At 39.4% G+C, this 12082-nt stretch overlaps 1 protein-coding gene across 17 annotated transcripts in view; it reads left to right on the top strand.

Moving 5' to 3' along the window:
* EFCAB3 (EF-hand calcium binding domain 3) overlaps positions 1–9992 on the top strand; it is a 419723-nt gene extending 409731 nt beyond the window's left edge. For all 17 annotated transcript variants that reach the window (XM_070479568.1, XM_070479567.1, XM_070479577.1 and 14 more), the window contains 2 exons: positions 3206–3328; positions 9523–9992. In XM_070479568.1, coding sequence (XP_070335669.1) covers positions 3206–3328; positions 9523–9849 — 450 coding nt within the window. In that variant the 3' untranslated portion in view covers positions 9850–9992. The remainder of the gene's footprint in view (positions 1–3205; positions 3329–9522) is intronic.
* The last annotated feature ends 2090 nt before the right edge of the window (positions 9993–12082 follow it).

Genomic DNA, 12082 nt, shown 5'->3' with positions numbered 1-12082 from the left:
GATCCCTGGGTCAAGAAGATCCCCTGTAAAAGGAAATGGCAACCCACTCCAGTATTCTTGCCTGGGAAATCCCATGGACAGTGGAGCCTGGCAGGCTATAGTCTATGGGATCACAAGAGTTGGACATGACTTAGCAACTAAACAACAACAATAAGTATGTCATTTAATTTAAACAAATCATTAAAATTGCTGAAAAAATGTATAATACTATAATTCTAATCTATATAAATGTTGATTATAAACCAAGGAATGAAAAAAAAATTAAAAATAAAAAAAATAAAATAAACCAAGGAATGAAACTTTCAAGTTTCAGGGACTTCCCTAGCAGTCCAGTGGTTAAGACAACATGCTTCTGCTGCAAAGGTCATGGTTCGATCCCTGGTTGGGAAACTAAGATTCTGCATGTATGTGGCACAGTCAAAAAATAAAAAATAATTTAAAAATTCTACATGGCAAGAAAAGTCACATTTGCAACTCATAATACAAAGAGCTAACTTTTCTAATATATCGGAGAGCTTCAAAGTGATTAGAAAAAACCTATATAAAAATGAGCAAAAGATATGAGCAGACAGTTCTTAGAAACATAAAAAGGTATTCAGTCTCACTCTTCGTAAAAGATCCAAATTAAAACTATCCTGAGATGTTATCTCTCCATATTAGATTGCCCAAGCCCAAAAAGCTGGAAAACACCTGGGACATAAGACATAAGAGAGATAAAAGAGAGAAAAGCATACACATTTTATTAAATTTTACATATACCTGGGAAAATGAAAACCCAAAGAAGCAATTAGAATTAAACATTTATATACTGAAATAAAAAAAGAAGTACTGGTTTGGAGAGTATCAGACAATAAGAACTAAAATACTACACCATGCTAACATGGAAGATGAAGAGGGTGGTGCTCAGAATGAAAGCTAAGTTCTTTTTATTGTTTGGGGAGAGGCTTATGATAGATTAAATCTATAATTTGTTGCATTAATGGTAAATGTTAAAAGTGTGAAGATAATCAGTAAAAACTAAAATGAATATTGCCAAACCATAGAGGAATAAAAAAATTAAGAAAAAAGAGAGAACATGGGAAAATAGAAAGTACGAAACAAAATAGGCATAAAAATCCAAATATATCAGTAACATAAGAAATGATTAAAGACACCAGTTTAAAAAAAAATAATAAGGGGAAGGGAGGAAGGAAGGAAGAAAGAATTGTTTTCAAGTTTAAAAGAAAGGGTGCTGATTTTTTTAAAGTAGTTTTAAGATATATATCATTTTACCTAAATTATGACACAGAAACTTGAAAATAAAGGGACAGAAGAAGATATATCAGGCAAATACAAATCAAAATAAGCTGTTATCCATATGTTGGGGGGAGAAAATTTAAGGAAAATATAAAGATAAATATGCTATTTATCTTAAAATCTTAGAATCTCAAAAATAAAACAGACACAAATTCACAGATACAGAAAACAGTTTACCAGGAGGGAGAAGGATGAGGACAGGAGCAAAATAGGTAAAGGATATAGGTAAAGGATAAACCACTAGATATAAAATAAGTTACAAGGATGTAGTGTACAATACAGGGAGTATAGCTAATACTTTATGATAACTTTGTATGGGGTATAATCTATTAAATGTTGAATTACTGTTTGTACCTTTGAAACTAATATAGAAAGTCAACTATACTTCAGTTAAAATTTTTTTTGATCATCAGGAAGATAAAACTATTCTGAATCTGTATATACCTAACAAATTGACAAATAAGGTGATATTTAACAGAATAATAAGGATTAGCTTTAGACTTTTTAAGGCACTATACATGGTAAAAATAAATATTAAATGAATAAGCAAATCCACAATCACAGTGGAAGATTTTTATCATGCCTCTTCAGAAACTGATAATGCAAAGGAGCAGTGGGGAGGGGGGGATCAAATCCTCCTACAAAAATTTAACTTTTTGTGACAGGAAGAGAAACATGAAACTATAGCTTGATGGAGAATCAGAGTCTATAAAAATCTGTTTCAGGATGTAAGAGATGAGCACTTTTGTAGCCAGGAGGAAGAACCCTTAGAACTCTGGTTCTCAATCTTGGTTGCACAACAGAACCCCCAGGGAGAGCTTTTACAGTCCTGCTGCCCTGGTCACAACTCAGCCTAGTTAAATCAGATCTCTGGGAATGAGGCCCTGGCCTCAGGATTTTTTAAAGTTCCACTATGCAGCCAAAGCTGAAAACCACTGCTTAAAGAGAAACTGAAGTTGTTTGAGGATGTAGAAGAGAGGCAAGACTGGCTACATGACTGGCTAGGCCCAGTGCAAAATGAAAATATAGGGTTCCTTGTCCAAAAATAGTTAAAAATTTAAAAACAGCAACGTAAAACATTAAACCAAACTCAGGGCCCTTCTAAATACAAGGCCCTGTGTACTTACACAGGCCATACACCCATGAAACCAGTGCTGGAAAGAAGTAAATTGGAGGGAGGTGAATAAATAAAGATACACAAAGAGACCTTGAAAATTAGGAAAAACTCTCACATATAAGAGGGAAGGAGGAAGAAATGAGTGAAAGGATAGAGAAATCCTAAGGTGGAAAGAAGAGCAAAAAGAATTCATGTCAGATAGACTTGAAGAGACAAGATCATTAGCTAAGGGAGTTTAAAGGTTTGGTTTTCTAGCAGCCTCTGTAAGAGCTGAAAATGAAGAAAAGTAATGTCAGGCAGTCCTGAGGACCTGGATGAGCCTGGATCGTACACATTTTCAAAGAAAGCAATCTGAATATTTGTATGATTTCCAGCAACGCTGTTCAGCAGCCCAGGAACAGGGTAAAACAGATGGCTGGTTCCCTGTGAGAATTTTGGAAGTAGTACAGGTTGTGCTCTGTGGCGGGCACAGTCATTTTCAGTGCTTTGGAAGTTTGAGTGAGGATGGAGTTGGTGCCTCTCTACTCCCTACATCCATCCCAAACATAAACCATCCTCTGGTCTATACTTGTCTTATGACTAGGCTTCACTATTAAGAAAGAGTTTGCTCGATGCCCATTTACACATGGCACTATACCAGGTACCCTGAAACAATTGACAAGTGGTGTAGAAATAATCTTATAAATCATATACACACCCTTTCATAATACAGTATATTTCTGTGTATTTTGTCTTTGTTATACAATTCAACTAAAATATGTTACTAACCTTCTTTTTTAAATGTTTATAAAGGCAGCAAATATAAAACCTGTTGACCCTACCTCAGGCTACCCAAGTGATATCCTCACCATTGATCAAATACTCAAGAAAAAGCAGAAATGGACAGTGGCTGATGCAGCTGCTATTAAACCACATGTGAGTATCCACTGTTTAATGCCTTCCCAGAAACCATTGACCAAAATGCTTTCCACTTCATCACTACAACCATAGAACTTCCCTGGTGGCTCAGCGGTAAAGAATCTGCCTGCAATACAGAAAACACAGGAGACACCAATTTTATCCTTGGGTCAGGAAGATCCCCTGGAGGAAGAGATGGCAACCCACTCCAGTATTTTTGCCTAGAAAATCTCATGGACAGAGGAGCCTGGCAGTGGGCATGGACCCATGGACATGGGGTTGCAGTGGGTTGGACATGACTGAGCACATACACACTACAACCATAAAACCAAGATTTTTTTTTCTGTTCTCTGTCTTTAAGACCAGATCATTTCTCATTTTCATCCATTGTAATGATATTTCTTGCTCTGTAACCAAATGTGTTCAAATTGTATAATTTATCCTGCTAATCATCTTTGGGGGCTTCCCACATGGTTCAGTGTGGGAAGAAGAATCCACCTGACAATGTGGAGTCATGGGTTTGATCCCTGGGTCAGGAAGATCCCCTGGAAAAGGAAATGGCAACCTACTCCAGTGTTCTTGTCTGGGAAATCCCATGGACAGAGGATCCTGGTGGGCTACAGTGCATGAGGTCCACAAAAGAGTCACACACGACTGAGCAACTAAACAACAATCGCCTTTGGAGCTGAACCCATCATCATTTCTGGGGCATTCATTTGTTTCATACTGGAGACATCAACTAGTTAAGGTAGTAAACCAGCAGTCACAGTGAGGGGTGTACTCAGGAAGGGAATTGTGATGATTGACTGCATCTTTATTATGGCAGCTAAAAGAATAATAGTAATAGTAGTTTAATTATGCTTCCTAGGTGCCAGGCAGTGTGCTCTATAAGTTCTCTACAAGTGCTTTATAGGTTCTAATTCATTTACTTACCACAACAAACCTTTGAGTTAGGCACTGTTACTCCTTGTCATTTTATCATTATGCACAGAGAGGTTACATGATTTGCCCAAAGGCACACAGCTAGAAAGTAACAGAACCAGAATTAAAAGCATGGGTAACTTGGATTCTGAAGAATCCACACTTTAACCACAACTCTGTGCTGCGTGTCTGCTTTTCTGCCCTCACTTCTTAGCAAATTTTGTCTCCCAGAAAGAAACTGTGGTGTATTTATTTTATGCCAGCTCCCTTCCGCATTTGACACTAATGGTCAAGCTCTCCGAGACACATTCTACTTCCTTAGCCTTTACGATGGGGCTTCCCTGGTGGCTCAGATGGTAAAGAATTGGGAGAAGGAAATGGCTACCCATTCCTAGTATTCTTGCCTGGAGAGTTCCATGGACAGAGAAGCCTGGGGGGCTACAGTCCAAGAGGTTGCAGAGAGTCAGACACACCTCAGCAACTAACACTTTCACTTTCTTAGCCTTTACAATACTGCATCTTCAATTCTTTGTGTATCTCTGTGTCTTTCCTCTCTCTTCTTTTTCCTGAGGTTCACCCTTTTTTTCTATAGTGAAGTACAGTTGATTTACAGTGTTTGAGCTATACATCAAAGTGATTCAGTTATACATACACATATAAATATATTCTTTTCCAGATTATTTTCCATTATAGGTTACTATAAGATATTGATTATAGTTCCCTGTGCTATAAAATAGGTCCTTACTTTTTATCTATTTTACATATGTGAAGTCACTCAGTCGTGTCCGACTCTGTGACCCCATGGACGGTAGCCTGCACCAGGCTCCTCCGTCCATGGGATTTTCTAAGCAAGAGTACTGGAGTGGGTTGCCATTTCCTTCTCCAGGAATCTTCCCGACCCAGGGATCGAACCCAGGTCTCCCGCATTGTAGACAGATACTTTACCATCTGAGCCACCAGGGAAGTCCTTAAAATAAGTAAGTAAGTAAGTGTTAGTTGCTCAGTTTTGCCCAACTCTTTGTGATCCTATGGACTGCAGCCCACCAGGCTCCTCTGTCCATGAGATTTTCCAGGCAAGGATACTGGAGTGGGTTGCCATTTCCTTCTCCAGGGAATCTTCCTAATCCAGGGATTGAACCTGGGTCTCCTGCACTGCAGGCAGATTCTTTACCGGCTGAGCTACAAGGGAAGCCCCAAAAAGGATTGCTCCTGTGGCCTGTATGGGGAATGAACCTGCGACCTTGGTGTTATCAAGTGGTGTGTATCTCTTAATCCCAAATTCCTAATTTACCCCTCCCTCCTTTCCCCCTTCAAACTTTGGTAACCATAAGTTTGTTTTCTATGTCTGTGAGCCTATTCCTATTTTGTAAGTAAGTAATCCATATCATCTTTTTAGATTCCACATATAAGTGATATATAATATTTGTCTTTCTCTGTCTGACTTACTTCACTCAGTATGATAATCTCTAGGTCCATCCATGTTGCTGGAAATGCCCTTATTTCATTCTTTTCTATGGTTGAATAGTATTCCACTGTATATATATAAACCCATATCTTCTTTATCCATTCATCTGTCAGTGGACATTTAAGTTCCTTAAGTCTTGATATTTCCTAGTTTTCTAATCTCATCTTACTGCTCTTATTATACACATTCATTTGTTCAGTAAATATTTATCCAGTGTTAACAAGGTTCTGAGATTAGGAGATACCACAAAATAAAAAACACCATTCCTACCCTCAATCTTTCTACACTCTGATTCTCCTTGTTTCAGCTGCCACTTAAATGCCTGATCAGTCTTAACTGTCACTGGCCTAGACGTCTTTCCAGTACTGCCTCAGCTCACTGATTACCTGCTGAGCATGTTTACCCTGCTGTCTCACAGCATATCAAGCTGGACACGTCCAAAAGCAAACTCATCATCTTATACATCAAACTGGCTCTTCCTTGAGGATTCCACACTACCATCTCCCTAGGCACTGAGACTTGAGGCCAGGAGCCATCCTTCAGTTCAGTACAGTTGCTCAGCCATGTCCAACTCTTTGCAACCCCATGAACCACAGAACACCAGGCCTCGCTGTCCATTACCAGCTCCCAGAGTTTACCCAAACTCATGTCCATTGGGTCGGTGATGCCATCCAACCATCTCATCCTCTGTCATCTCCTTCTCCTCCTGCCCTCAGTCTTTCCCAGCATCAGGGTTGTTTCAAATGAGTCAGCTCTTCGCATCAGGTGGCCAAAGTATTGGAGTTTCAACTTCAACATCAGTCCTTCCAATGAACACCCAGGACTGATCTCCTTTAGGATGGACTGGTTGGATCTCCTTGCAGTCCAAGGGACTCTCAAGAGTCTTCTCCAACACCACAGTTCAAAACCATCAATTGTTTGGTGCTCAGCTTTCTTTATGGTCCAACTCTCACATCCATACATGACTACTGGAAAAACCATAGCCTTGACTAGAAGAGACCTTTGTTGGCAAAGTAATGTTTCTGCTTTTTAATGTGCTGTCTAGGTTGCTCATAACTTTCCTTCCAAGGAGTGTCTTTTAATTTCATGGCTGCAATCACCATCTGCAGTGATTTTGGAGCCCCCCCAAAATAAAGTCTGACACTGTTTCCACTGTTTCCCCATCTATTTGCCATGAAGTGATGGGACTAGATGACATGATCTTAGTTTTCTGAATGTTGAGCTTTAAGCCAACTTTTTCACTCTCCTCTTTCACTTTCATCAAGAGGCTCTTTAGCTCCTCTTCACTTTCTGCCATAAGGGTGGTGTCATCTGCATATCTGAGGTTATTGATATTTCTTCCAGCAATCTTGATTCCAGCTTGTGTGTCATCCAGTCCAGCATTTCTCATGATGTACTCTGCATAAAGTTAAATAAGCAGGGTGACAATATACATCCTTGACGTATTCCTTTTCCTATTTGGAACCAGTCTGTTGTTCCATGTCCAGTTCTAACTGTTTCTTCCTGACCTGCATACAGGCTTCTCAAGAGGCAGGTCAGGTGGTCTGCTATTTCCATCTCTTACAGAATTTTCCACAGTTTATTGTGATCTACACGGTCAAAGGCTTTGGCATAGTCAATAAAGCAGAAATAGATGTTTTTCTGGAACTCTGTTGTTTTTCAATGATCCAGTGGATGTTGGCGATTTGATCTCTGGTTCCTCTGCCTTTTCTAAAACCAGCTTGAACATCTGGAAGTTCACGGTTCATGTATTGCTGAAGACTGGCTTGGAGAATTTTGAGCATTACTTTACTAGCTTGTGAGATGAGTACAACTGTGCAGTAGTCTGAGCATCCTTTGGCATTGCCTTTCTTTGGGATTGGAATGAAAACCTACCTTTTCCAGTCCTGTGGCCACTGCTGAGTTTTCCAAATTTGCTGACATATTGAGTGCAGCACTTTCACTGCGTCATCTTTTAGGATTTGAAATAGCTCAACTGGAATTCCATCACCTCCACTAACTTTGTTCGTAGTGATGCTTCCTAAGGCCCACTTGACTTCACATTCCAGGATGTCTGACTCTATGTGAGTGATCACACCATTGTGATTATCTGGGTCATGAAGATCTTTTTTGTACAATTCTTCTGTGTACCACCTCTTCTGAATATCTTCTGCTTCTGTTAGGTCCATACCATTTCTGTCCTTTATTGAGCCCGTCTTTGCATGAAATGTTCTCTTGGTAAATCTAATTTTCTTGAAGAGATCTCTAGTCTTTCCCATTCTATTGTTTTCCTCTATTTCTTTGCATTGATCACTGAGGAAGGCTTTCTTATCTCTCCTTGCTATTCTTTGAAACTCTGCATTCAAATGGGTATATCTTTCCTTTTCTCCTTTGCTTTTCACTTCTCTTCTTTTCACAGCTACTTGTAAGGCCTCCTCAGACAGCCATATACTTTTTGACATTGCTTTTTCTGGGGATGGCCTTGATCCCTGTCTCCTGTACAATGTCATGAACCTCCGTCCATAGTTCATCAGGCACTCTGTCTATCAGATCCAGTCCCTTAAATCTATTTATCACTTCCACTGTATAGTCATAAGGGATTTGATTTAGGTCATACCTGAATGGTGTAGTGGTTTTCCCCACTTTGTTCAATTTAAGTCTGAATTTGGCAACCATCCTTAAGTTATGTTTTTTCCTCACTCCCCACATCTGCTAATCACCAAATCTGGCTACTCCCATTCTCCTAAAGATTTTTCAAATCTGTCCCCTTCATTCCATCATATTGCTATTGCCTAAACTGAAGCCCTGCTTTACCTGGACAACAACTTCCAACCTGCTATCCCTTCCTCACAGCACCTGTTCTCCACACAGCTGCTGTGGAGAACGGGTCCTAAGAAGATCCAACCTGTCACTGTCCTGCTTAAGAAATGAATGCTTCCCTCTCGGCAGTGGCAGCGTATTTCAACTGTATTTTCTGCTCCACACAACTGAGGGTCCCATTGCACTTCCCACAGAAAAGTGTCTCGCTAGAACATGACTTTCCCTGACAAAAGCGCTCTCCCCAACCTCACTGAGAACAAGTCTTAGGGCTTGATTATGGCAACAACCCCTGACTTGCCTCTCCTCAAAGTTAACTCTTTAGTGATACCCTAGGGCCGGGACTCCCCTACCAGCTCTGGGATGAGTTGCCTTGGGGCATTTGTAATGCTATCTCCTCTCCCTGGAATACTTTCCCATGGCCACCTACTCCCTAGATTTAATCAAATCCTTGTGGACCTCTGGGCTTCCCTGGTGGATCAGACAGTAAAGAATCTGCCCGCAATGCTGGAGACCTGGGTTCGATCCCTGGGTTCGGGAGATCTCCTAGAGAAGGAACGGCTACCCACTCTAGTATTCTGGCCTGGAGAATTCCATGGACAGAGGAGCCTGGAGGGCTACAGTCCATGGGGTCTCAAACAGTCGAACACGACTATTTTCATTTCATTTTTCTTGTGGACCTCCTTAGCTCAGCATCTTCTCCTTCCCTGCCCTAGGCTGGACAGAGTGCCATCCTTGTCACTTCTGTTGTACTAAGAGCCCATCTCCATCCCACATTTCCTCCTTGTTTTAGTCTACCGTGTTTTTAAATTCTTATAAAATTTCTTAATATCTCACTACTCCTAAGTAATACATTTTCATTGTCCATCAACTCCTAACTCATGTGTCCTCAAGAGGCACTACCTAATATATAAATTCAGTGACTTGCAAGTAACCTTGAAAAAATAACCTTTGGGGTATCTAGAATTGCAGTCCAGAAACCAAAGATATTTTGAGGTAACTACTATAAACTACTTCTCTCTCACTGCAGGTAAAGAGAGCTACAGACACCTATAACTTGGGAATTGCCCTTGAGCACCGGAAACAAATGCTAAACCTCTGGCGGAAGATTCGAGGAGATTTGATTGGAATAGAGAGTAAAAATGAGTCCTTTTATGACACCTTTTCTACTTATACATGGTCCTGGAATGTCTGCCAAGAATTACTTTCCCCGAAGGACCTAAAGTTATACGATGCCCACGTGAACAGAAATGCCTTCCACAACTCTGTATTCTCGTCCTCTCCAGATATCAGTGAATGTGACACAGACACAGGAAGGAAAAGAAAACGGAAAGGCTTCAAGGACTTTCGACAATGAAATTTCTACGTTTTCTGAACAGCTCATCGCAAACTACTTTTTCATAGATATCAAAATTATTCTTGCTTTTGTCTAATACATCCTTAGCAGCTGGAAATGTTGACATCTTTTGAATTCTGACCAGTAAAAATGTTTAAGTCATAGTATGGTTTCCTTTCCTAATTCTTAACTGGTAAATAGATGCCTCGGGGTGATTTCTCTAGCAACCAGCTGCACTCTGCTGCCCCCACCTGGGGCACCTCAAAGCTGCCTGAGCCTCAGCAGGAAGGATAAAAGCGAAGATGGTACTTAACACAGGGCTGCCCTCTGACCTCCTAACAGCCCTCTCAGCAATAAGCATCTGAGTTTATGTAACTTAAGTGGCATTCTTTTTTTGTTTGTTTGTGAAAGAGGCCAGAAGCAGCAGATGACAATGACCTTTCAGTTTCAGGGAATAATTTTGCAATCCCCTAGGGAAACTTGATTAGATCTGGGTTTTCCTAAGGATCCTAATCCTGATCCCCTGGATTACTCTGAAAAACAGCTGATCTCATACCCTCTTTCTTGGTGAGGGGTTGCAATTTTTTATTGTGGAAAAATGTAAATACCATAACATTTATTATTTTAACATACTTAAGTGTATATAATCCATTACTTTTTCTCTTTTAGAAAAAGGGAAATACATGTTCCACACTGATGGAGACAGTGGCTTATAATGTAAAATTATAACATGCCAGGAAAAAGTAATGAAGATAGCGAAGGCTCCCAAAACTGTTCAAGAAATAAGCCTGAAGTAATTTTGTGTTACCTTGAATATTCAAAACTGTCTGAAATATTTGCCACTTTTTATAATTTTTATGATTGGGACAAAAATAAATAACATTTTCTATCCAAAAAACAAAACTTACAGTTTGACAAGAGTTTTGGGGGGTTTTGTTTTTGGTATGGCTGTGTGAGTATAACAGGAAAACCTAAGAGATTTCATTTGGATGCCAAAATATTAGAATTCCTGGGATATTTCCTTGGATCAATGGGATAACAGGACAGAATATTTTTAAGTAGATCTGTCCTGGAAAATCTAGGATACATTCTATTAAAATTATTCTTAACAGAAATACATTCTATTAAATTATCACACACTGTTGACAACAGCATAAGTTGGCATCTCTCTGATGGAATGCAATATAGCAACAGGTACTCAGCCCGTTCACCAGTTATTTCCTGAGTTGCATACTATGTGCTGGATCCTGTTCTCAGACCTAGATATGTAACCATGAACAGACAGATAAAATGCTCTGACCAAAGACTGAGGGCAGGAAAAGGGGGCAACAGATGATGAGATGGTTAGACAGCATCACCAAATCAATGGATGTGAGTCTGAGCAACTCCTGGAGATAGCAAAGGACAGGAAAGCCTGGCATGCTGCAGTCCATGGGGTCACAAAGAGTCAGACATGACTTAGTAACTGAACAACACAGAGCTTCATAACAGAGCTAATTATAACCATTGACTCAGCACTTCCACTTCTAGAAATTAATCCTAAAGAAATAATAATGGATGTACAAAATGATTTAGTTATAAGGATTTTTCTTATGGTGAATGTTTTACTAAAAAGAAACTAAGAAACAAAGTGGCCTAATTGTCCAGTACATCATGGTATAACTATACGAAACAATACCAGGGTCATTAAAATGATGTTGTAAAAGATACTTCAAATAAAAGAATAATATTCACAACTGCAAAGCAGACTACAGCTCCTAAAAGGAATGAAAGAACTTTATGGAGTTGTTCTAAAACTTAATTATGATTGAACCCAGGTCTCCAGCATTGTAGGCAGACTCTACCGTGTTAGCCACCAGGGAAGCCCCTAACTATGATGGTGTTGCACAAATACATATTTTTATGAAAACTCATTAACCTGTACATTTTAAATGGATGAATTTAATTGTATGTCCATTTTACCTCAATGGAACTGTAAAAAATCAGGGAGGGGCACAAAGTAATTTGTTCTAAAACTATTTAACTTAAAAATTATTTCTATAAACAAGAAACACTGGAAGGATATAAATCAAAGAGTGTCTAATGGGCTAAACTAAGGATGGGGTATGATATTTTCTTTTCTTCTTTTGCCTTATCTTCTAAATGTTCTACAGTAATTTATTTGCAATAAGGAAAACAGTCACAAAAGCTGTTTTAAATTTAACATTGTTAAAGCAACTTATTCAATATATAGGACAGATACGAAGGTTGTCCA

The sequence above is a fragment of the Odocoileus virginianus genome, chromosome 17 (assembly GCF_023699985.2).
Source record: "Odocoileus virginianus isolate 20LAN1187 ecotype Illinois chromosome 17, Ovbor_1.2, whole genome shotgun sequence".
NCBI lineage: Eukaryota > Metazoa > Chordata > Mammalia > Artiodactyla > Cervidae > Odocoileus > Odocoileus virginianus.
Note: the sequence above shows the minus strand (reverse complement) of the source record. Positions and strands in the feature narration are given on the sequence as shown.